Source organism: Medicago truncatula, chromosome 3 (genome assembly GCF_003473485.1).
Source record: "Medicago truncatula cultivar Jemalong A17 chromosome 3, MtrunA17r5.0-ANR, whole genome shotgun sequence".
Classification (NCBI taxonomy): Eukaryota; Viridiplantae; Streptophyta; class Magnoliopsida; order Fabales; family Fabaceae; genus Medicago; species Medicago truncatula.
This window is the reverse complement of record NC_053044.1, coordinates 39,569,909-39,596,425: the sequence shown is the minus strand read 5'-3', so window position 1 is coordinate 39,596,425 and position 26,517 is coordinate 39,569,909. Positions and strand designations below refer to the sequence as shown.

At 36.1% G+C, this 26,517-nt stretch overlaps 1 protein-coding gene and 2 long non-coding RNA genes across 3 annotated transcripts; 2 read left to right on the top strand and 1 right to left on the bottom strand.

Annotated features, from left to right (window-relative positions):
* The first annotated feature begins 5,780 nt into the window (after positions 1 to 5,780).
* On the top strand, positions 5,781 to 26,409 carry LOC25489600 (ATP-dependent DNA helicase homolog RECG, chloroplastic). The gene is given in 16 exon segments (XM_039832078.1): positions 5,781 to 5,873; positions 6,941 to 7,096; positions 7,772 to 7,915; positions 9,362 to 9,525; positions 14,242 to 14,323; positions 15,102 to 15,191; positions 15,872 to 15,965; positions 15,968 to 16,101; positions 16,593 to 16,664; positions 21,207 to 21,359; positions 21,458 to 21,601; positions 22,430 to 22,588; positions 23,924 to 24,007; positions 24,769 to 25,341; positions 26,043 to 26,097; positions 26,100 to 26,409. Coding segments are annotated over 16 exon segments (2,232 nt in total). The 3' UTR covers positions 26,135 to 26,409.
* Positions 9,547 to 13,161, top strand: LOC120579416 (uncharacterized). Its single transcript, XR_005645212.1, has 2 exons — positions 9,547 to 10,591; positions 11,139 to 13,161. It is a non-coding gene; the product is annotated as an uncharacterized lncRNA (long non-coding RNA).
* On the bottom strand, positions 10,364 to 11,139 carry LOC120579417 (uncharacterized). Its single transcript, XR_005645213.1, has 2 exons — positions 10,786 to 11,139; positions 10,364 to 10,654 (listed from the first exon to the last, which is right to left on the bottom strand). It is a non-coding gene; the product is annotated as an uncharacterized lncRNA (long non-coding RNA).
* Positions 26,410 to 26,517: the final 108 nt, after the last annotated feature.

Sequence of the window (26,517 nt, the reverse complement as noted above, 5' to 3'; positions counted from 1 at the left end):
TTTTCTTGCTATTCACACCATGTTTTCTTGCTGTTTGAACCACTGTTCGTTCTAATTTTCTCGTAAAAATTCCTAAAAATTTCTATGTGTTTCTTGATACATTTTTGACATTTTTGTGATTTTTTTACATGTTATAAAATTGATAAAAATATATGTGTTGCTTTCTTGATTATTTTCTTTTCTTTAGTTGAATTTCATGCAATTTCTCGTTTTTTCCGTTCGTGATATCTTGATCTATGATATGAACGTTCAATGTGCAATTTCATGATAAGAATGCCACTGTTTGTGTGTGTGTTTTGCTGTTTTCAACATGATTTGTTAATTTCTTGCCTTGCAAGTATTGCATTCCTCTTTGTATTGTGGTTATTGTCGTCATTTTTTACCGTTTACCATATATTCCTTTGTTTGCTCTCTTTGCCATATTTTCATGCCTTATTTTACTAACCATTTTTTGTTCTATGTCTCATCCATTTTATAGCATTTCATCATTTCATTCCTATTCATTTTTATGTTAAGTGGACATGTAATAATTCTAGGTAGTTTAATTTCCTTTTAGTTTCTTGCAAGACCATAGCATGTAAACTAGGGCAAAGTGTAAAGGACAATGGACTCTCTATAATGATGTACACCGACACAAGCACCGACACGCACACACGTTGTATGTTTACCGCTTAGATGTATGTTTAGGAAACGCAATACTTAGAAAAAATATCATTTTCCCGAAAATAACTCCATAACTCAAATCTTTCCTAATAAACCTTTTAGTCAAAACTCCATTGTATTTTCCTTTATTTTCTTAATCAAATTCAAATGAATCTTAATTTCTACTTAGACATTTTAATAATTGAACCAACAATTCACTATCTTTTCCTCTCATGCCTTTACGGCCTCTTTCTCTTCTTCAAAACCATTTTCAAAAACTAAAATCAATTGAAACACACCAAAAATACTTTTGGAAGAGAACTACATGGAATTTTGATCCCTAAAAAGGGTATGTAGGCAAGAGGTCAAAACCTCTCCAAGTCCAATAAAATAAAATCTCAAACATTTCCTCCCTCCATTCTTAAACTAAATAAACTTTCTTTTCAATAAATAAGCATAAAAGTAAAGCGTAGACATAAAGCTAGGAAAGCGGTTCCTATAGAATACTATAGTCGTTACGGGTGCCAAATACCTTCCCGTAACGAAAACGACCCCCGAACTTAGAGTTTCTAAGGGTTTTCTCAATTTTACCCTTCCCAAGAAAAAATAGAGAATATCAAAGATTGAAAGGTTCAAGCCTAATTAATGACTTGATACCCCAAAATCGAGATAACACAAATCAATGTCCTGAAAAACTAAAAAACAAGTCCTAACAAAAAAAAAATCCTACTACTGGTCCTGGTCGTGCTGATGGTGCCTCCTCCTCGGCCTCTGGCCTTGCATCTTGGTCAAGATCGGCGCGATCTGCTCCCTCATATGCGTCATGGACTGAAACCACTGCTGAGGGGTCATGCTCATGACCTCCTGGCCCAACTGTGCATCAGCGCCGCTAACCATGTCGTAGGTGTCAGACGAGCTTCTCGCCTCTTACCGCTCCAACTGGTCTGCAATGATATGCTCTTCATTTGCAGGCCTCGGAAGATCTCCAGGGAGAGGTGGCAAAATCTGAGGGTGAGACACCCTAGTGTACCATAGCATATAGCCATCAGCCATCCGCCATGTATGCTCTCCTGCCTGCTCACCCCAATCGTCCGCCTTAAGCGTGTGAGTGCGGAAGTCGACGAACGCCTGCACAATGTAAGGGAGTGGGAGCTCTACAACATCCGTGGGATGTCTGGGGATGGTCTGCACGTATCTGTACTGCCTCAAAACCCTCTCGGGAAAGTGACGGTACACCCTACGGACACCACACATAATCCAGCCAGAATACCAGAAAACCTCCTCGAAGTCCTGGATCTCTCTGTGCTCCTCGTACGACCTCCAGCATACATCATCTAACTGTATACGATCAAGCAGTGACCGATACATGATCCCCTCCCCATGACCCTTCTGGAGCTTCCACCTCGCTGCAACCGGATAGTTTTCCATGTAGTCAGTGTTGGATCAACACTATAAAACCCAGGAAAATGCGCCAAAAACCATGTCTGCACAAACCAAACAAATAACATTTATAAATGATTACACACGGAAAATATAACAAAAAAAAATAAAATTTAACAAAGAAATAAAGTTAACAAAAAAATAAAATATAAGTTTTCTTACAGTGAGCAGTGTCACGCTCCCCCCAAGAGCTTTGTCTCCAGGCCTACACACATCAGCTAACTCGCCGTATAGGTAAGCGAGTGTCATCCCTCCCCAGGAATAATTATGCATCCTTGCGTAGCCGTCCTCCATGGTCGTCAGATATACCAACTTGATGCGCTTGTTGCTTCTATCGCCAAACAACAAGCATCCGACCAAGTAGAGAAGGTAACACCGGACGCAGTAAGTCCTAACCCTCGCCAGCTCCTCAAGCTCATCTGGATCCTCCGTACCAGCCAATAAGTTGGCCCTACCAAGGTAGGTGGTATAAAAGTCCCTCAGCCTCGGGTAGCTAATGTACCCACCGTACTCCTGCCCGCAAATCTTTTCCGCCTCCTGCTGCGACACACCCAGATGCCTCATAAGTAGTGCCGCTCCCTCATTTTTCGGCATCTTCTTGCCATGACTCAACATCCGCCCCTCAATCGGAAGATGCGTGAGACAAGCGACATCATCCAATGTCACAGTCATCTCCCCCATGGGCATGTGAAAGGTGTTGGTCTCAGGATGCCACCTCTCGCATAAAGTCATCAGCAGGGCATGAGGCACGCTGAAGTACCCCAAGTAAACCAAGTCATGTAACCCGCTCTGCCTAAGCGGATCCCAAAACCAATTCTCATTCCCGTTTGGGCGTCCAAGAGTGAGAATCTTAGCCGCATGATTAATCGGTTTAACCACACGGAGCTTACGAACCTGAAATAATAGAAAAATAAATATAGTTTAAACAAACACACATATAAAAAAACAATTAAACATAAAAAATAGAATTAAAAAAAACACATATAAAAGTGGATATAATAATTAAACAAACACACATTTAAAGAAAATAATTAAACATAAAGAAAAAGAATTAAAAAAAACATATAAAAGTGGATATAATAATTAAACAAACACACATTTAAAGAAAATAATTAAACATAAAGAAAAAACATTTAAAAAAATTACACTTACATTATCTGAATTATACCAAAGTGGCAACGCCACATGACTGGCATAAGAGTGGAGCAAAGATAAGTCTGTCGGTCCACCAGGAAAGGGAGGGTCCACAGGTAACACCTCCGGTGCAGCAGCTGCTGCAATGTCATCATCGTCTCCTACATGCTGCTGTTGTGGTATATGATCCTGGTCATATCCACCTCAGTCACATTGTGGTGTACTTGATCCTGATAATTCAGGTACTCCACCCCAGACTGGTCAACAAGCTGTGACGGGTCAACAACCTGTGACTCCTCAGGCTGTGTAGCCTGAGAGCTCCCTGAACCATCTCCCCTCCGACCTCTACCCCTCTTTGGGATGTGGCCGCTCTGCCTCTCCCTCCGGTGGCTCCGAGTCATCGCACGCCTACCACCAATCATCTTAGATGAATCAATGAGGTCCTAATCAGCCATATCTACACAAAAAATAATAAAATTAACATCATTCAACTTATACATTCAACCACTTTATCAAAAACACTAAACCTAAACATAACCTAAACTTTCACATTCAACCTAAACATAACCACTTTCACATTCAACCACATGACTAAAATAAACACATTGAAGCTAAACATTATTCAACTTATACATTCAACCACTTTATCAAAAACACTAAACCTAAACATAACCTAAACTTTCACATTCAACCTAAACATAACCTAAACATAACCACTTTCACATTCAACCACATGACCAAAATAAACACATTGATTGAACTTAAACATTATCATACACACTATCATTTACATTAAAACGTAAATAATCAAATGCATTATCATACACATTCAACCTAAACTAAACATAATTCAATATACACATTCAACCTAATTCAATATACACTTTTTCAATATGCATTCAACCTAATTCAATATACACTTTTTCGAATTACAATCAAAATCATATCCATAGCCTAAACTAACCAAATAATCAAGAAAATTGTCATTGACACATTTTATCAAACACTTTGTGTGCAAAGTATCAAACATACTCAAAATGTGTTCTTTTGCCACCATTCAAAACCACATTATACTCTAACATCATTTAATCATCAATTAAAGCAACTACATTCAATTATAAACTACATTTTTTTTTGAAGAAATTATAAACTACATGCACTCATAAAAAATTCAATTCCTATATCAACCCTAACCACATCAAAACTACCATTTTTTTAAAAAAAAAAACCCTACCCAAACTAACATTATGATTACAAATTAATCAAGATACTTACTTGTGATTAAATGGAGATGATGCACTTGATTTTGCTGAAAATTCGAAATTGGAAAAGAAGTTGGTTTGGAAAATATTTGAAGAATGAAGCAATACTCAGAAAACTGAGTTTCTGCTTCTGTTATGTTCAATTCGCATCGGCAGTTAACTGTGGAGGATATCCTCGGTAGTTAACTGCCGCCGGTTTACTAAAAATCGCCGGTTTACTAAAAATTCGGCAAAAGACATTTTGGTAAAGTACTCGTGTGGCACAACCTTATCAAATGTGTTAGCAGTAATTCTCTTTACATTTTCCCACCTTGTAGCTTCGAATAACAAGAACCACACTCTCTTCGTCTCTCACAGTCCGATCGTCACCGCCACCTTCCACCGCCACGTCCGACACCCATCTCTCCGCCGTCGCACTTCCAACGCCAACAACATTACAATGGTAATTTCTCAACCAACCTTATTATTATCAACTGACCTAGATTATATTATTTTCATGCAATGGTTAAATTATGCTGCTGAATTTGAACAAAATGCTGTTTTTGCATCTTCATTTCATTGATGTTCTATTTCCTGAGGTGATTCTTCAGTCTTTTCAGTGCATGAGTTGCAAGAACTGTTATACTCTTTCAAGGGAAGACTGGTTATTCAAACCCTTTCAGCACTAAAATGAGGTATAATATTGCATATTCTTCTCATTTCATCATTCTTTGCCTAATTATCACTGGCGCAAAAACGGTCACTAACATGCTTAAATTTTTTAGCATATACCGCACTCAAATAATTTTGGTAGATAAGATCGAAATAAGTTCCCTATGAACCTCCGGGGTTGACCTGGTGGTGTAGACTTGAACCTCGGACTGTGCTCCTCTTGAGGTCTCAGGTTCAAACTAGTTCATATAGGGCTTTGCTCTGGCTTTAACCAGACCCCTGCTAGTGGATGGTGGGATTAGTCTCCCAGATTAGTTGGCTCTTAGACCCGATACCGAGTTTTTTTTTTACAATGTGGGTTCTTCCTTTTATTTTGAAAAGATTTTGTTCCTATTGTAATGAGATGTAACTACCTTTTTTCAATTAAAATTTTAAGTAATATTGTAAAAAGGATAAAATGGTTCAACATAATAGTTTTGATGAATGGTATAATTGGAAGAAAAAATACTACACCAAAACTATGTATCTCCTTTATATATAGGTATAAGTGTATGTAAGGATGGTGAAAATTAAGGACAAAGACACGGGCTTGATTTTTGTTGCTTGTTTCATTTCAGGTGTTGTAATTTTCTCCCTTTTAAGTTTTCGAAAATGTGTTACCGGATGAAGCATAAATTTACAGACCAGAAGGTTGTTGAAATAGACCAGCACGGCGTAAAGAGCACTGTAAAGTTGCGTAAGAAGGTAGATCAATGCTTTTGTAGAATGGTATCTGTTAATTTGCGTGGAGCTTTTTGTTGTATATGATGAAGTGATTTCAGTTTTTCTTTTTGTTTTTGACTTTCTACTTTCCAGTGATTTATAGAAAACATTTCTGTTATATTTCAAAGTTGTAAATAGGATACAAGTGCTACGCTAGGATAGGATTAAATGACAGTGGCGCTATAGTACTAAATGATGATGAAATAGAAGAATATCTTATACATAGGATTTTGAGGGGGACTGATGAAATTGAGGAATACTTACTTACAATGATAGAAAACTGATACGTCCAAACTTCGAACACTTGCTTAACTTATCCTTAGACGATACTTTCCTTTTGTTAATACTTAAATGGAAGATTTTTCATTGTTTGTGATTTACAATAGGACACTATGATGTTGTTGTTGTCGAGCAATATAGTTGACCCCATTCAATGGGAAAAGGCATTTGTTTTGTTGTTCTATACTCAAATTCTTGTATGAATACATGAAGAAAGACAACACCTACCTCTATATTAATGTCAGATTTAATTTGTTGGGTGGTTTGTTCTATTCTACCTGGTTTGTGAGTAAGTATTCTAGCTTAGACCGGGATTGCGTTCTAATCTGCGTAGATACTCTTATCGTGCTTGACTTAAAGATCCAATACAATAGTAAGGAGCTGTGATTCAATGGTTAAAATTGAGTATATATAGCAAGTTTGGGTCCATTGCAGCTTATAGCAGACTGATTTGGTTGTGCTTCTCAATTGAGATTGTGATGTATGGAGGAATTTATGGTGGGTGTGGCTGGATAACTCTTACAGGCAGAGAGATACATGTATCAAATGTGTTATTGCCTAACCCGTCACTGGAAATTCACATGCCTATTCTCTTCACATTCTTTTATCAATCTTGTATATAATATTGATAGATGCCATTTGGTCATTACTTTTTATAGTAGATCGCTTTGAATGTTTCAGCTGATAAGAAATGTTTTGATATTATTAATTAAATGCTTATGACTGCCTGTATTAAATGTAACATTGATTGAAATTCATTTTACTTGCAGGTATTTGCTCTTATGGATCATAACATTCCTGATCTAATTGGAAATGGAAGCGGTGAAATGAAATCTAAAATGAATCGGAAAGATGCAGTAGATGATTTCGACATCTCCTTGATGTGTAGGATATTTCCATCAATTACTTTGGGTAGTCCTCCTCAAGTGGGTTTGTATGATGGGACCACAGCATATTCTGAAACAAATATCATTTCGGAAACCAAAGATTTTGAACAACATTTATACGATTCTAGTTTAACATCTTCACCATTACGAAAAGATGATTCTTTTCCTTGTCCTTTAACACCTCAATCAGTGTCTTCAATATATGAGGAAAAATTGGATTTACTAGGGAAGATTCTCAAAAGAAAGTGGGGCTGCAGTCACAGTCAAACCTTACACTTAATGAGTTATCTCTCGACACATCTGTCAATTGCTTACCTGGATTAACTAAGAAGCAACGTGAGCAACTAGATAACTGTGGGTTTCACACGGTGGGTACCAAAAACTGCCGCCTTTTGGAATATGTGTAGTAGTTCTTTGGATTTTCAGATTTTAAAGATGGATTGGATTCGACATTAATCCGATTCTTTACATGTAGTTACGGAAATTGCTGCACCATTTTCCACGATCATATGCTAATCTACAGAATGCACATGGGAACATTTATGATGGGCAATATTTGATGTTTGTTGGAGAAGTCTTATCTTCAAGGTGACTATCCTGTGTATCATTTGTTAACCAGATTTATGCAAGTTTTTATCCTTCTCTATTGGCATATGCACTCTCCTACACTTTTTTTCTCTCACTTGAATGAGGTTGCGAGTAATATACTTCTAGGTAACCGACAAAGTTGGGAAAACAAAGACAGTTTATTTGCATTTAAAGAGATTTTTCCGTGGCACAAGTTTTACTTTTAAAGGTTTCCTAAATAGTATTGCGAACAAGTATCAAGTGAGAGACATAGCATGTGTGAGTGGCAAGGTGAGTTTTTTTTTTTACTTGTCTTCCCTAACCCATTTTTATGCTGTACTGCAAGTTTTCAATGTAGATGAATTTATTTTTCCTGAAGTTCTTAGATGTTCGCCTAAATATGAGTATTGAAGGCAAATGATAGGCCTTCGACATAAATGAACTATGTGAAGTAAGCAACTGCATTGCATTCTTAATGTGAGGCCGAGTTTGAGCCATGTATAGTTGCATACCCCAAATAAAATACTTGCTTGGGGAGCCTTGATATTTTTATTAGTTGGCTCAATTAGTTCAGTATTCTTAGGTATATTGGCTGTTGAATTGTACAAGGCACTGCAGAGCAATCACTCTGAAAACCCAAGTTTAAGGGCGGTGTTTTGCTTCCTTTGTTAAAGAGGAGAAGGTTGGGGGATCCCAAATTCTCTCAAGGGCAAAATATCTAAAGCAAATTTCACACCACTAGTATATGTTCAAACTTCAAACATGCTTTAGTAATTGTGAGTGAGTGATATCTCTTGACTGCAAATAATGTTTAAATGATAGATTGTTTACTTATTGTGTTTAATGGAAGACTTTCGGGAGGGGATGTTGTTCTAGGTCAAGGCATGCTGCAATTCTCGCTACCAACCCTTGCAAGGGCTTATAGTGGAATTAAATTTAAAATGACATACAAATCAAATACTGCCAAGAAGAAGTCTTTGTTTTTAATAGTAAAGAATAGTGTTATTAGTATAAGGACCTTCCCCTAATTCAACCCCACAAAGTTAGTTTTAATCCGAGGATTACCCTTGCTTGATAAGCTCTATTTAGGCTATGTCGCAATGCGGGACTTGGGTGTTTTTCCAATATAGAAAATCATTATATATCTTTTTTCTTTCATATATATAAGTTTAGGCCCGTAACTAAAATTCTGTAGTTGAGATCCTTTGATTTTCAGCAACGGGTTAATGTTCTACAATATTTTATTTAATCACACCGTTTAAAATTTTTATAATAAGAGTCATTAGGATGTAATCTTGAGCACATGGGCTCGGCCCACATAGTATTATAAATACAAGAGTCACTACACATTGTAAAGTTAACTCTAGGAAACATCCTAAAGTTAGGGTTTTCGTCCCAAAGTTAACGGATAAGGTACTAGCTAATCATATTCTATAGGAAGTTATCTCAAAATACCTAAGTTTGGCATCCTTAAACGTTAAGGTCCCTAATAAGAAATTATGTTAATCTATTAGTCATTCTCTCCTTGTAAAATATTTTGAAGGTATTCTAAGTTCGTCAGATGGTTGAAATTCTTATTATATTTGTATGATTGAGTATTTGAGTTTGCTTTGCTTCTGTCATACTTTCATGATTGCACTACGATAAACCTCTTTTCCCCCGCATCTTATATGTGAATATTCTGTTTTAATCCAAGAATTTCGTAAGAATGTACATAATTTTTGCTTTTTGAAGTAGGTTAAGACTATGCCTGCTAAAGGTCACTACGAGATAAGAGAATTTAATATTGATGTGCTTGAAGATGGGAAAGATTTATCCCTTTGCGCAAAAGAGAGGCCATATTGTATCTACCCTTCAAAAGGGGGTTTGAACCCAACATTCCTTCGGGACATCATTGCAAGGTTTGTGCTTCCAAATTCTTGCGTGTCACAATCTTATTTGTAAAATTATTCTTTTGTGGAAAAATTTCTAGGTTAGGGTTAGAAACCATTTGCAGTATGGAAAGAACTAGTCTAGTGCCCGTGCGTGACGCACGCACGGGTGGATACCAACAATATTTTATAAATGAAAGAACCAATATGAGCCTCAAATTATCTAATATAAAAGAAAAAACATAAACATAATGACAACATTAAAGAATTTTCATAAATATCGAGCGAGACACAAAAAACATAAAAACAAATTTCAGAAATTAAATAAGAGCAATACAACCATATTGATTAACACACCGATTTATATCGTTGTTGATTTCAAAGTCAATAAATCAACATTGAGTTCAAACTACCAAGACAATTGTAATAATCCAGCTCTCATTAATAATAATGGTGTGAATTAGAGACTCCAAATAAAGGATGAGATAAAATTTTATATAGTAAATTGGAGAAATATTGATGAAAAGAAACAATTATGTTTTAGTAGTAAAAGGAGGGGCAAAATAGTAAAAGAGGAAAGGGTTAAATGTGATTAATAAGAGGAATGAAAGAGGAGTGTTATTTGAACAACCAATTTGGTGACAACTTATTTGACAACCATATTTTACAAAGAAAAATGTGGTATTGGCACAAAAATCATAGCAATAGAGAGATAAAGTAAAAAGTAACGTGAGTATAAGAAAGAAAGTTGTTGCAAAAGTTGTCATTTATGTTCAAATATCATTTCTCGGAATGAAAATCAGAATTTTCATTATATCTCTCTCTTCTTTTCTCAGACGCCATCCTCTCTTCTTCACCTTGGTCATCACCTGCAAATTCCTTCCTCACCAATCCCTCAAAATCAAGCACATCCATGAATGAAAATCATAAACCCATCATCAAAGAAACCCATTTCCAGTAATATTTTGCTCAAATTCTCCATTTTCCCTCCTGTTTAGAATCAAACCAAAAACCCCCACATTTCTTTTCTTCAAACCCTCCTATTGCATGTACGAAATTCTCATGAAAATCAAGCTTTGGATGTCTAGAAACTGAGGTAAGATGAATTAAACCTTCTCTCTTTATTCCTTTCTTTCTCTTTCATGCCAAACCTGAGACCCTAAAAGATGGAAAATAAAGGGATTTTATAAGTTTAAATGGACTGGTTTTGGCTATTATTGGATTGTATATGTTTGGTTTGCAAGTTCATATAAAAGAAGAGTTGTTTGTGTGAAATTCGTGTAAACATACCTGTGGTAAAATTAGCATAACTCTCTGAAAATAGGTCATATGTTAATGATTCTTAATCCAATGTAAAGAAGACAAAATTTCCTATAGTTTAGACACTAGAGTTGTTAAATTTCATTAAGTATAGTAGGAGAAAAGCTGCCTACAAGTTTGAGAAAGTTTCAGTCATGTTTATGTACCAATACCCGCTCTTTTGTTAAACTGAACCAATTGAATGGTTAACCCTCAAAACAAAAATTATATTTGTAATCCTGACACCCTAAGCTTTCCAATGAGTGGTCGTTTGCTCAAAACGGATATTGTTTAGTATTTTAATTAAATTGTGAAAGTTAAGGTACTGATGCTGGAATTTGCAGGGTGGACCCTGCGGGTTTGACATAGCCATACAAACCGGTAAGTGAGATGTTCGGAACATGAGGATCGTCTTTTCATGTCACTCTGATTCCCTGGAGGCTTAGGAGCACTTAAAGAAACTGATTTTAAACATTTGGTTTGAAGTAGGAGAGCTTGGAAAGAAATTGAAGAATAAGCATAAGCTGAAGCAAGAATGTAGGAGCTTGAGACTTAAAGTTTGGAGATAAGCTAGTGAAGGCAAGGTCTCTGTGATGTTTATGCATATTGGGCTGACAAAAACAAGTAGGAATTGGATTTAGGGGACTGGAGAAGACAGAAGCAAGAGCTTGGCAGACAGAGGCTTAAGCAGAAGGTGGAGCTTAAGCTGTTGAAAGTGGTTAGATAAGTCGCGGTGAGTTCCTTTAGTTGTAGAACCCACCTTTTAGATAGTTTATGATTATGTTTGAGTGAGATAAATAATTATCTTAGATTAAATTAAGTTAATTAGTACCCCATACGATGGTTGTGTCGATTTAAGTATATGTTTGCCTTGCTATGCTTTAAGTATATGTTTTACTGTGGTAATCGATTGCCACATACCGGTAATCGATTACCACATACCGGTAATCGATTACCAACCCCGGGAATGTAATTTTTACGCAACAAAACATTGATTTTTCATTTAGAACGCCATTGAATCAAGTACGAACATTCCTTTTGATCCCGGATGAATTTCTGATGGCAAAATGAGGCTAAAACACATATTTAATTGCACAATGCATTATCATGAGAGATACCCTAATATTTATGTATAAGGAAATATATACTCAGTAGAATGTATTCAGATATACATATGATCAGAAAAGTATATCAGACTTATGTTACAAAAATTATATAATTAGATAAGTTGTGGCTCAGACAAGCTCCAGATTATGTCTGGATGGGAGTATGTTCATGTTGGCAGTATAGTATGAGATAATTCAAGCAAAATGCTTCCAATTTTACATGGTTTATGTACTTTTTTGGACTATTGGATGTTATAAATACAAAATCTGTTAGTTTTTTGGACCAACCTGGAATAGAATGCAAGAACTGCTCAGAAAATCTGTTAGTTTTCTTTTTTAAATGTGTGTTTAGATAGATTGCATTTTATAATTTAAAATACAAAATTTAAACTTAATATAACATGTTGCTGGTGTGTTTGCTTCAGACACTACTCAATAATTGATAGACTGAATTCTTGAATAAACATGAGAACCTTTTTGTTAAACTATATTTACTACTTGGACAGATTACATAAACATTAAAAGATTCAATATTTCTTTCACACTTTAACCATCTTTCCTTTCAAAATAAAATTTAAACCTTAGGGACTAATTGTGTATTTTTGTTGGTGTGTTTCATGTTGCTGGTGTGGTTGCTTCAAGAGTCCCATGAGTAAAACGTGTAAACCTATGGATTGGAGACAAAAAAGAGACATAAAATTGCATGCATAAAGTTGTTGAACAGACAAATGCAGAAATACAGAAGAAGAAATCATGGATTTTACATATCTTGTATAGAAGACTACATACAAATAACAAAATTTGTTGATTTATATCCTCCAATGGACCACTTGCATCATTACAAATTTAGAGCATGGAGCACAATTATGGAGATAAATCTCAGAATGAAGGACAAATTTATAGATATGCATAAATAATAGAAAGAAAAAACAACAGTAGTTCACTTAGCAAAGAGAGTATGAAGGGTTCAAGTGATTCACATACCAAAGAGAGCGTATGAAGGGTTCAGGGGATGGAATGCACTTCAACAAAGGCAACATGTATATATAGAAAAATAAATCCAAATATGACAAACTTGCATAGTAGGTTTGTAACCTACTATATTGTAGCTTTGTAGGTATTATATGAGGAAGGCTTATTTAGCAAGTGGATGAAAAAAAAAGACAACCATTGCAAGTGGATGTTGATTAATTTGAAAAATGCCCAATGCGGGAAGCCTACCATATCATTTTACATACAAAAACAAAGATATTATAATTTATTCGTGTTTGAACAGTGGTATTTTGACATGACTGTTGTTAAGATTATTGATTCCCAAAACTTGGCAGAAATGAATAAACAAGAGAATAATTCCAACTAAAATAAAGATTGATCAATAAAATTGAGAAAAGAAGAATTTTTTGAATAACTTTTTGTTATTATCGATTGAATGAGATATAGGATTGAAAGATAAGCTACAGAAGGTTTATAATGAAGATGACAACCTTGCACTCAAAGGCTACCCCAAGATAGCACTTTCCCCTCACTAGAGAGCATTTTCTAGTTTACAACTTTCATAAAATGAATTCATAATCATCCTAAAGGGAGCTTAGTCCCATTTATAAATCATAGGGTTAATAGCAAGAAAAGCAGAAAGTCTAACAAACTTAACAACTAATAGCCCCTAATTAATTTCTTAACTCCAATCTCGAAAGCTTCCCATTATTCTAAGTCCGAACAGTTAGGAACGGTCTATTATCAAATACTTGATTGGTTAATTATTCTCAAACTTCACACACATGAAAATATCTTATGATATCTTGATGTTATGCACAATTTCTAAATATAATGTAAATCATGTATGTGCTGTTATGGTCAACAAATATATTTATTACATTCCTTTCAAAATTGGTATATAGCTTCCAATTTAGGAGACTCTGTATACACGGATCCTTGGCAGCAGCATATTGAGATAGACTGACACTTAATCAAGAAAAATTTAACTAATGAGTAATGACCTTATTTATGTAAGTTGGTAGATGTATTAAGCAAGGGACTCTCATAGAGACTTTTTGAGTTTATTGGCAAGTAGGAAAGATGGATATTCATTTAATGGATTTGAGGGTGAGCGTTGTGTGATTAGATTATAATTTTTTTTACCCTTATTTTCTTTTTAATTTGTACAATTATATTTCTGTATTTTTGGTATTAGGAGACTAAGAGAGATTGGTTCTCCTAGTTTTTGGTTTGCAATTATGTATATTATGCTAGTACTGTGGTCATCTATTAATAGTTTTCAATAAATTCTTCTCAAATCTTATAACTAACAATGTATTAAATATATTTCTTTTATTTCTTCTAGAGCTTTACATGCCTTGCCAGTCATTGTTGATCCAATTCCTAAAGACATTAGAGAGGAATTTGGACTCTTAAGTCTTCATGATGTAAGTATCTCTTTTAGATCTATTTATTCTATTGATGAAGCCTACCTACCATATGAAACCTGACGATAGTCACACACTTGGCTGTATAAACTTTAATTATTGTGTGAGATATATGTTTGATCCTGCTGATGAATTGCATAAGTGTTACAATATTAGGGGTATATTTTTTTTTTTTGTTGAGGATGAGAGCGAAAGTAAAGCTCGAAAAAAGAGATAACAAGTATTCTTAATATGACCATGCCTTAAAAGAAGGAAAATGTACATGGGCTGATAATCATTCAAGCCAAGCTATCTTTCTAGCAACCTTCTTTTGCACAGTTGAGATATATGTTTTCTTGTAACAAGTTGAAAACTTAGCAAGCTTTAGATTGAGAGGGAATGTTAGAAAGTCTGAGAAATGTCCCATAATATTTTTTTTTATATTTTGGACCATTTTAGAGCATCCCAGATAGTTTGTTCGGATTAATTTTTATTTTATATTTTATGATTTGTTTACTTTAATTAGGATCATTAAAATTATTAGGCATATTATACAGGAACATAATCACTTATATTTATTTGTATTTATTGAATTAAGCCTATATAAAATGGATTCGATTGTGTAGTTATATCACATGGTTTCTGCATCATGTCTCTGTTTTCACTCTTTCTACATATGCAATGGTCTCTATGCCTAAGAAAAAATTACTGACTCATTTCATATTGTCTGAATCTTCACTGTCATCTGCTTCTGTATACTTTAACTGAAATTTTAAATTCTTCAATACTAAAAAAACAGGCATATTTTGGAATTCACAAACCAAAGGATATTAGTGAAGCTGATCTGGCCCGCAAGAGACTGATATTTGATGAATTTTTTTACCTGCAGGTGAGATTATAGTTTTGTCACATTTAGTGTGCTGTATCATCTGTGTACATTTCTAAACCTTTTCTTTTTATTTTGCTACCATTATCCAGCTTATGTTTGGGTACATGGTGTCATATGTGAATCCATTTATTTTAGGTATCTATTTGAAAGTTACTAATGACCATTGTTCATGGTACGGATCAACAACTAGGCTTATGAATTAGCAGCTTTTTAAGCTCCGCGGAGTAGCTCTTTAAATAAGCATTTAATCAAGCTATTTATCCAAACGCATCCTTTGTATGCTTCAGTTCTTTTTGCTTGGTCAATGTTTGGCTTATCATCTTGATGTTAAATTTGGAATTGTTTTTGATGAAAAAGTTTTTATAAGTGGGAGACATTCCTCACGTTACAATCTGGTTTTCTTTCAGTCCAACCCAACTGTAAGAGTTTCTATTGAAAAATTTAACCTAAACTTACATGCAGTTGAGCATAAATTTTTCTTTAATGTTCTGGAGTTCCCAATGCTTTTGAATTACACTTCTGGTGAACTGTATGCTGGGCATCTGCAGTAATTGTTTGACCTTTTCACCCATTATATATTGCGCTCTATCATGTTTCCTTGTAATAATTTATCGTTCTTCTTATATACTGAAATCTTTTTTTTTTTTTATTTGATCTAATTCTGTTCTGTCTTTTGTCAGTTAGGACAATTATTCCAAATGCTCGAAGGTCTTGGTACACAAGTAGAAAAGGTTGGGTTGCTAGATAAGTATAGAAGACCAGAAAATAACACTGTACAAAGGAATGGTCCTGTCTCACCAAGAAGGTTTTGGAGCTCCTTCCCTATCCTCTTACTTCCGGTCAACTGCAAGCTGTTTCAGAAATTATTTGGGATTTAAAAAGGCCGGTTCCAATGAGTCGGCTACTTCAGGTTTTGATTTTTCTTATGTTGTTGTTTTACTATCGCCATATTTATACATTATTCCATCCACTTCTTGCTTCACGTACGTACAAACAATAGAAAAAGTAATGTTAGAAATTGGGTGATATGAAACAAACCCCTCAAGCATGTAAATACGGATTCAATTAAAAAATTTCCAATAACTTTCATGTGTGAATTCTAACAACAGCTCCCAGGTCTAAACTTCAAATCTTTCAAGATAATTCTGGATTAGAATAACCAACCTTTTTTGTTCTTTGGGGATTAAGATTAATATGGTTAAGATAATAGTAGAAAGTTCCTTTGAGATTGGATGATAAAAGATCCTCCTCCCAAATGGAAGCCTCAATAAAACATTCTCAGACATGAATAATATTGCTAAAGTAAAAATCATTCTAATATTAGATCTTTTTCATTGATCTCTTGTAGTTAATAGATGAACATGAATATTCCCGTCTGATGTTATCTTGTGACACTTTCAGGGTGATGTTGGATGTGGGAAAACTATTGTTGCTTTTCTTGCATGCATGGAAGTTATTGGCTCTGGCTACCAGGTACTTCGCCCTTTTTATTTTGCATGCTGTTAGCCTGTCAATTTATTCCCTTCATTTGTCATTAAAGTGATGGATATTTATAGGAATCAAACAGAGATAGAAACATAAACTGACTTGAAGGAGAGAACACATCATATCCAGAGTGTTACTAATTTAATACAAAACTATAGAACATATAATATAATTGACAATGGAGTGGAACCTGGTTACTTACAAAATTGTAATATAACAGAAAATTGAAGAACCAAGCTGAGAACAGACATGATCCCTTATCAGTCCAACCCACCTGAACTACTCAATTCTCTTATGCCTTTCCCATTTGGTTTTACTTCTCAAACATATCCATCGTACACGTCATGAAACCTCAATCCCCCCTCCTCTCCTATACTGCCATGTGTTTGATTAAGTTACTCCCTCCTGCCTCCCTGTCTCCTCTTCTAATAGAAAAATGTAAGATGAAGATTCTAGAGAGCTTCTAGCTTTTCTTTGTGTAACAAACTTTGATTCTATTCAGTTAGAGTTTTTCATTACAGTTACAGGAAGAGGAAGAGACAATATATAGACAAAGATAAAGACCTCTAGATGACTGACACATGTCAGTCAGCGTTCCCTAGTGACTGGCAGTTGCCAGTGTTACATCACCATATATCTATACATACTAATCCTTTAATACTCCCCCGCAAGCTAGACTGTGGGGCTGCAACACACAGTTAGCTTGGTTCTCAAGCCTTCAAATCTGGTAGGAGGTAGAGCCTTAGTCATAATGTCAACAACCTTAACCTGTCCAGGAACGTTGGAGACAAAAAGCTTCTTTTGGATAACCTTAAGTCTAGCTCCATATGTTTTGATCTGGCATGAAGGACAGGATTGTGAGCTCAGCAACAGTGCTCATGTTATCACAAGAACCTTAGGACTGGTGAAAGAGACTCCTAACTCAGAGAGGAAAGACTGTACCCACAGTAACTCAGATTTGGCCAGTGCTAAGCTGCTGTATTCAGCCTCTGTACTTGATCTGGCAATAACAGCTTGTTTCTTTGCCCACCATGAAATTAAGTTCGGACCTAAGAATACACATGCATCTACGCTACGGTCATCAGGATCTGACCCCCAGTCTGCATCACAGTAGGCCAATATAGAGAGAGGATAGGTAGGGATGGGTCTGACAAGAAGGCCCCAACTCAGAGTACCCTTAAGATGCCTCAATACGTTTGACAGTGGTCCAATGAGATTCTAATGGATTAGACATAAACTGGCACACTTTATTGACTGAAAAACAAATGTCTGGCCGAGTACTTACTGCGTATTGGAGGGCCCTAACAATAGACCTACAGAGAGTAGGATCTGAGAAAGGGGTGGATCCATCTTTAGACAGCTTTAAATCAGAAATCATGGGAGAAGGAAGTGACTTTGCCTCCTGCATGTCGGTTTTGGCTAGAAGATCTCTCACATACTTGCTTTGTGTAATAAGAAGAGAGCCATTTGACTGAGGTTTGACTTCAATACCGAGGAAATATTTCAAGGCGCCAAGATCTTTTAAGGAAAAAGCTGAGTTAAGGTGAGACACCAGCTGTTGAAGTAAAGGTGTATTGTTACCAGTGACAATCATGTCTCCAACATAAACGATCATATAGATGAGACAATTGTCCTTAGAGTAGATGAAGAAAGATGGATCACATTTGCTGGCATAAAATCCAAACTGAAGGAAAGTAGTTTGAAGCTTGTCAAACCACACTCTAGGCGCCTGTTTGAGGCCATAGAGAGCCTTGTTGAGCTTGCATACTAGAGATTTGTTTGTGTGCTCAAATCCTGGAGGCTGGGTCATGTAGACCGTTTCTTCAAGAGTGCCACTGAGAAAGGCATTGTTTACATTGAGAAAGTGCCAACCCTTTGACAAGGCCAAAGACAAAATGGTGCGAACTGTAACAGGCTTTATATCAGGACTGCAGGTTTTAGTATAGTCATCACCATATCTCTGATGGAAGCCTTTCGCCGCTAGACGTGCCTTATATTTATTGACTGTTCCATCAGGATTTTCTTTGATATGAAATACCCATTTGCATTCAATGGGGACCCTGTTGGAGGGAAGAGTGACAAATCCAGGTGTTGTTTTTCAGCGGGGCGTCATATTCTGACTGCATTGCAGCAAGCCAGGTAGGATCAGCTAAGGCTTGTTTAGTGGTTTTGGGTTAAGCATGTGTAAGCAAGAGAGTTGGATGAAGTATGGGACATGTAATACCAATCTTGGCACGTGTATTCATAGGATGAATACTAGGTAGATGAGGTCTCTTGTATGCTGGAATAGGTTTTGTGTGGATTGGTTCAGGGGTAGGTTCTGAACTGGAGGATGATGGTGGGATTGCTGTCAGTGATTCAGGAATGGGAGCAGAACTGGAGGATGACGATGAGTTTGGTGTGTTGTTAATGTGGGTTGGGGTACTAAGAACAGGAGGTGAATTGTGAAAAGGTGGTGAGTGAGTTATAGAAGTGTGATTAGGAGATGTAGGTGGTGAAGCAATGGGAATAGCAGCAGGTACAAATGGAGATAGTGGTACCTGAGATGATTGTGAAGCTGATTTCCAATGAGAGTAAGGAAACCGATATTCATTGAAATGCACATCCTTGGAGATATAGAGATGTCCTTCAGATGATAAGCACTTATAGCCTTTGTGAGAAGTGGAGTAACCAAGAAAAATACACTCAAGAGACCTATATTGGAACTTGTGATTGTTGTATGGACGCAGTAAAGGGAAACAAGCACATCCAAATGTTCTGAGAAAATTGTAGTCAGGTTTTAGGCCAAAAAGTTTAGTGTATGGTACTGCAAACTGAATTGCAGACGTAAGTAACCTGTTGATAAGATACACAGCTGTGGTAAAAGCATAATCCCAGTATAGCAAAGGTAATGAAGCTTGAGCTAATAATGTGAGTCCCATATCCACTATTTGGCGATGTTTCCGTTCGACCATGCCATTTTGGTGATGGGTGTGTGGACAGATCAGCCATCTTTATCAAGCACCCTTTTGAGAAGAGTCTCATTGGAAGCCTGAGATTTCACATAGCAAGAATTAGCATGGAACTCAAAGAAAACATTATTATCTTTAGCAAACTGACTTACACTAATAAGATTTTCCGTGGTGTGTGGAACATGTAACAAGTTAGACAGAACAAATTGAAATTTAGGGTTTAATGGTGAAAAAAAAATTGAGAGGAACCTGAGGAAATTACTGGCAGACCTTGCCGGTTACCAATATAGATCTGATCTGGACCCTCAAATGGGGTAGTCTGATGAATATTCTGGGCACTATAAGTTGCATGATGCGAGGCTCAAGATTCTGGGTGCCAATTAACAGAGCTAGCAGAATCAGAGTTAGCCATGAGTGCCTGAGGTTTTGGTTGGAGAGTGCACCAGTAAAGGAGGGCATGAAATTCTGAGGTGGATAGAGATTGTAGTGTGGCATGGACAAGGTAGGAAGAGGTGGCATACCACGAGGTGGGGGTCCAAAGTAGCTCCATGGAACATAAGCCTAGGGAACAGGTCAAGACTTAGCTTGCCATGGCATGAGATGGAGTAAAGTTGCTACCTGTTCCAGTACTGGATTGATGATGCCAGGGAGAGAATGAATGGGGGTACTGAGCATGTGCTTCCATAGGCACAGTAGGCACGTAGTCCTTCTTGAAACGATGAAAGCAAGTTGATGCGTCATGCCCAAACCTTTGACAAACTCGACATTGTACTGAACTCCGGCCACCATGGCCTCTGCCACCGCGAGTGGAGCAGCAATCACACTCACCAGAACCATCAAAATGTTTAGAAAAGGATTGATTTTCAGATTCAGAATTAGCAGAGGATCTTGCCGTTCCCAGGTATCAAACTCATCGGAAACGCGATTCGCCGCCGCATCTTCAAGAGTTTTGAATTTCACCGGAATCGAGGGATTCAAGAGATAGTGATGAATCTTATGCGCCTTGATTACAGGTTCAACCTGCTGGCATCAAAGGAGTTAGTTCTCCGAATCGAGTTTCTCTGAGATTGCAGAAAACAAGTGCGAATGCGAAAACGATAGCGGAGCTACCGTCAACGGTGGAGGGCGCGGTGTTGCGGAGGACACCGGCAAGGTTTGGGTGGAAGCCCCCGGATCGATGTCGTCTTCTGATACCATAATAGAAAATGTAAGACGAAGATTCTAGAGAGCTTCTAGCTTCTCTGTGTAACAGATTTTGATTCTATTCAGTTAGTTTTTCTTACAGGTAGAGGAAGAGACTCTGTATAGACAAAGATAAAGACCTCTAGCTGACTGTCACGTGTCAGTCAGCATTCCCTAGTGACTGACAGTTGCCAGTGTTACATCACTATATATCTATACATAACTAATCCTTCAATATCCTTTAATATCTTCCAATGATCTCTCTATAGACTCGTCCATTGCGCCTATCAGATGTATAGGATATTATAACCAGGCTTTTCATTTGGATTTTTATGCATCTTAGAAAGTTTTGACATGTAATGCATATTAATAATTGATACTCTTGTCTAACTATTAGGCGGCTTTCATGGTTCCATCTGAGTTGGTTACAATCCAGCATTATGAACACTTGCTTGCGTTGCTTGAAAACTCGGACGAGGTCAAGTTCAAGCCAACTGTTGCTTTACTCACTGGTTCAATCCCAATAAAACAATCGCGGCTTATTCGCAAGGTATGATTACTTATTTTTCTGAGTGTTAGAACTACCAGTTAATCTTTTCTTGCACCTTATGAAATTCTTATAATTTTATTCAAGATATGATGTTGCAGGGTATCCAGACCGGAGAAATTTCAATCGTCATTGGAACCCACAGTTTGTTTGCAGATAGCGTTGAATTCTCAGCCTTACGTATTGCTGTGGTGGATGAGCAGCATCGCTTTGGTGTGATTCAAAGAGGAAGATTTAACAGTAAGGTGGTTCACTTCTCTTTGTCTAGGATTTTAATATAGTTACATTATGGACACACTGATATCCAAATATCACAACATCCAAGTGTTGTGCCACTAAATTTTGTCAGCTATGCCATTTAGTTTTTGGTTGAAGACAGTTTCATTGTGTTTTTTAAGAAGCTTAGTATTGTTGTATAGGAATTCGGTAGGAACCTGATTATTCAACTCTCTATTGACGTTCTTCAATTGGGAAATGTATTTATGTTGTAGTATATGGGATGATGTCGTTATTACCCACAACGGTCATCAGGGAATATGTCATTTGAAGAAACATCTGATCAACCATTTTCTTCAGATAATATTTCATTTCCCTTCATAAAGGATAGATACATCCTTTCAGATACAACTATCAAATGTACAAAATGACACCCTTTATCCTTATTTTGGCTATTTTTATTTCTTCTAACTAATCCCAACTTCTTTAGTTACAATTTATGATGCTTATAGAGGAAAACATTCATGTTATGCTTATACATTATTGTTGAAATATATATTGTTTCCTTTATTGTTATTCTATTTTAATGGTTGTTTATTTTTCATTATGTCACTCCTTAAATTAAGGAGTTGATTAGCTGTATTCTCTCCTATAAAAGGAGCTCCATTCTCATTGAAATGATATACTCTCAAGATAGAGTAATTTCTACAATTATATCTTCATTGCTACAGAATATTGAGTCCTGCAAAAGGATGTTTCTTATTTGCAAGTGATGCCTTCATCGCTCTTTTTCTTCTTTTTTTTTTATCTGATCTTGTTTTATAATATTATGACTGTCTTCTCCTTATTTTTCTCAGTTATTTTATAAATCTTCAATTTCGAGTCTGGAGGATGCTATTACAGACAAGTCCTCAAAGACTGATGATTATATGGCTCCACATGTTCTTGTCATGTCTGCTACTCCTATCCCAAGGACCCTTGCGCTTGCTTTATATGGTGATATGTCACTGACACAGGTACTTATTTTTCCTGTTCATCATTCTAATGCAAAACTTCCTCCTCCCTCTATCTGTGTCCATTTTGCTTGAATAAGTTTAAATTGTTCAATATGTATGTTGATAGTCCTACATCGACTAGAGATACTACCTAGGTAGGGCTTAAAAAGCTTGGACAGTCTTCACTTTATAAGCTGATTTTGTGGGGTTGAGTTAGGCCCTAAATTCAAATTCTAAGTCTATCCTAGATCTTTATTATTCAGCTTGCACTTCTCAACGCTCTGGATGTTTAGTCTTGGGCGCGATGGAGTGTTTTTAGATCACTGTTATTCCACCCACATACATTAGTCCATACTACTGATGTTCCTGAACAAGAGGCTTGTGTTGAGAGTCCTCACCTTATAAGCCAGTTTTATGGGATTAAGTTAGGTCATCTGTCCAAATTTTAAGATGGTTTGCTTTGGTGGTTTTTATATTAATGCTAGTCTTAGAAATTACATGGGGGCGCGTGTTGCTAGATGTAATGGCTCATGGGGGGGCATGCCATGGATGTTGGATCTGAAACTTTATGGTTTTCTAGATCAGTAGATTCCAATCTAGATGGTGATGGTTTCGCAAAAAATTGTTATAAATTTGTTTTAGCAACTGCAGCCGGTGGCTGGTCGTAGCGACGACAATGGCCAGTAGTGGAAAGTAGAATGCCTTTGAGATTAGATAGCTACAAGATAATTCTAGAGAAAACTGTTTGAAATGAAGGAGGGTTCAACAAAAGATTCCAAATACTAGTATACAACTATAAGAATGGTCTAATTTTTGGAAACAGCAGCGGAATAGTGGCAGGACATGTCCAGGAGGGTCAAACCAGACTCTAGATCTTAGAGTTTTGATTGGACCTAACTCAAGCCTTACAAAACCGATTTATAAGGTGAGGATTGCCCACAACTTATAAGCACATTTTTCAGGCCATATTTCATCCAATGTGGGGCTCTTATCAATATCAACAAATAATACTAAAAGATATCTTAAGTATGAAATTAAAACCTTATATTAAATAATTAAACCAAATAGTTACCAAATAAAAAAGTCATTAATTAAATTAATTAAAACCTTAAATAAATAATACAACCAGCTAGCTCACTCTACATCAGTTACTTTGTTGGATTGTTTCATCTGTTTTTGTCTTTCCTGACATATAATTTATGATTTTGTCATCAATACAAAATATAACAGACTTTAACAAATTTTGTAACGAGTTTTTGTGGTTATCGTTTTACAAGGTTTATTGTTACTAATTTTCACAATTTAGTACTTATAAATTATTTGCTGCTGCAAATGCTTACTCTTTTGTCATCACAGATAACCGACTTACCACAAGGAAGGATTCCTGTTCAAACATATGCCATTGAGGGAAGTGACAAAGGATTTGAGGATGCCTACAAGGTGACAAATTTAATCTATACTATTTTTATCTGCACTGTCATTGGTGCTTAATTTTCCAGTTTTTTGGTAATTGAGTGTACTTTGATAATTTAAACAATGAAAACTAGATGACGAGACTTAAAAATATGCCTTACATGCCATTAATATATATACTTGAGATGAAGATGAAGCATTTCTATCATGCACACATAATCAGATTTTTTATGCAGAATTCCATTAGAATATATGTTATATGTACCACCAGGGTCGTGTGATTGATGTGCAGTGTCTGTGAGTGTTATAAACTTTGGAGTACCAAGTTCAACTCCTACTTTCCTAAAAAAAAAAAAGTTCAACTCCAACTCACTATAAATATAGTATATGTTGTATAGTATAGTGAATACAGTAACTGTAAATTATTTCATTTACTATCTATTTATATATTAAAGCTCTGTTCAGTTGGCTAGACACATTTCATATTGATAGCTCTAATATAAAGGTGTATCATTTTGTATCACATCACATGCATTTGGACCCAATCAGGGAATTTATATATTTTTGTATTTGTTTCTCTTTCCTTTTTTTTACCATTTTGACCCAATCCCTAATATAATAGGTTTGTGATACATAGTGATATGCATCCATTATTTTACAATCATACTCTGTCAATCATTTGGCTCTCAACCAACCGCAGATGTGCTCCAAGTTGATAAGATTAGAACAAGGATTTGGTTGTTCTTTTTTCCCCATGTATTGATGTAAAAAATGTGGGTTTTTGCCAGATGATGATGGATGAATTGGAAGATGGGGGGAAAATTTATCTTGTCTACCCAATTATCGAACTTTCGGAGCAGTTACCTCAGCTTCGTGCTGCTTCTGCAGATCTCGAAGTTATCTCAGACCGGTTTCCAGGATACAATTGTGGTTTATTACATGGGAGAATGAGAAGTGAAGAAAAAGAAGAAACGTTAGGGAAGTTTAGGACTGGAGAATTGAATATACTACTTGCCACTCAAGTAATTGAAGTTGGTGTTGATGTTCCAGATGCATCGATGATGGTTGTGATGAATTCTGAGAGGTTTGGAATGGCCCAATTACACCAACTCAGGGGCCAAGTTGGACACGGAACAAGGCAGTCAAAATGTATATTAATATCATCAACTGCCAGTGGCCTTAATCGTTTGAAAGTACTGGAGCAATCATCAGATGGGTTTCATCTTGCTAATATGGACCTATTATTACGTGGACCTGGTGACTTGCTTGGCAAGAAACAATCTGGACATCTTCCCGAGTTTCCTATTACCAGATTGGAAGTCGACGGCAATATTTTACAAGACGCAGATGTTGCTGCACTGGTAAATATTGTTAGAGATATTTATGAGTTGACCACATTGTTTTTCTGGTGATTTGTTACTTTCAATGTCATAGTTGTCCAGTTAATAATCAGCTTAAATAACCCAGTTTTGTTTATTGCTTTTATATGCATACTAACGATACAATTAGGCAAAAAAATCCCCAAAAAAAAATTCCTTAAAATCTTATGTGCAGCAGAATTTAACCTCTGACCACTATTTTTTTTGGGATTGTGATCTTGCATTCGAGTTCATCACCCAGTTAACCCCTAAATATATTGTTTGCATTTGAATTTTGAGATCCTGTTTAAGTTCTTACTTTTTGGTCTCATTTGTTGTTTCCAACTTTATAAGTAGATATATTGTTAAGAGAATTTTGAACCTCATCAATGCTTTTGAATTTGAACAAGAACAGTACATACTGTGTACATAAATTCACTGTTATTTGTAGTTGTGCCAACATTTTATGCTGCTGTTAATTTATATTGTTCAGGAAGTAGTATATTACTTTTGATGATGCAGGTATGTGTTGTTGCTTCTACATCAAATGTGGGCTTAATTCAAGTCTCAATGCTCACTAAGATATTTTACCATCTCATTGAACTAGTTTATGCTATACTTCAATAGATCTTAGTTATAATACTATTTCTTTTAAATTATAACTATAATTTAATTTCCAATTTTCCAAAACTGATTGTGTGCAGAAAATCTTAAGTGCTTCCCATGATCTAGAGCAATTTCCTGCACTTAAACTGGAGTTGGCATGAGACAGCCACTTTGCCTGCTAGGTGATTGATCAAGTCTTGATGTGATCTTCAAGAGTTAACACTTAACACACTGTTCATTGTGATAATTTTGTAATGTAAATAGTTTGACAGGCTCTTCTTGGTTATGTAGACATGATTTAGCCTTTAGGCTGATGTTTATAAGTTGAAAGACCATTGTTATCTTTGTATCCTATTTTGACTGTGATTCTTCTTCCTTGTAATCATTGGTAGCAGTGGCAGTCTGAGCATGTTCTCGAGATTCGATCAAACAAGGCCATCTTTTTTGGATGGCACCTTTTTTTTACCTGTTAATAGAAAATTTGACTTATAGCACATATGATGAAGTTTATGAATTGATTAATATTGCAAACACTGAAAGTTTTCTAAAACATGATAAGGATGATGATGAATA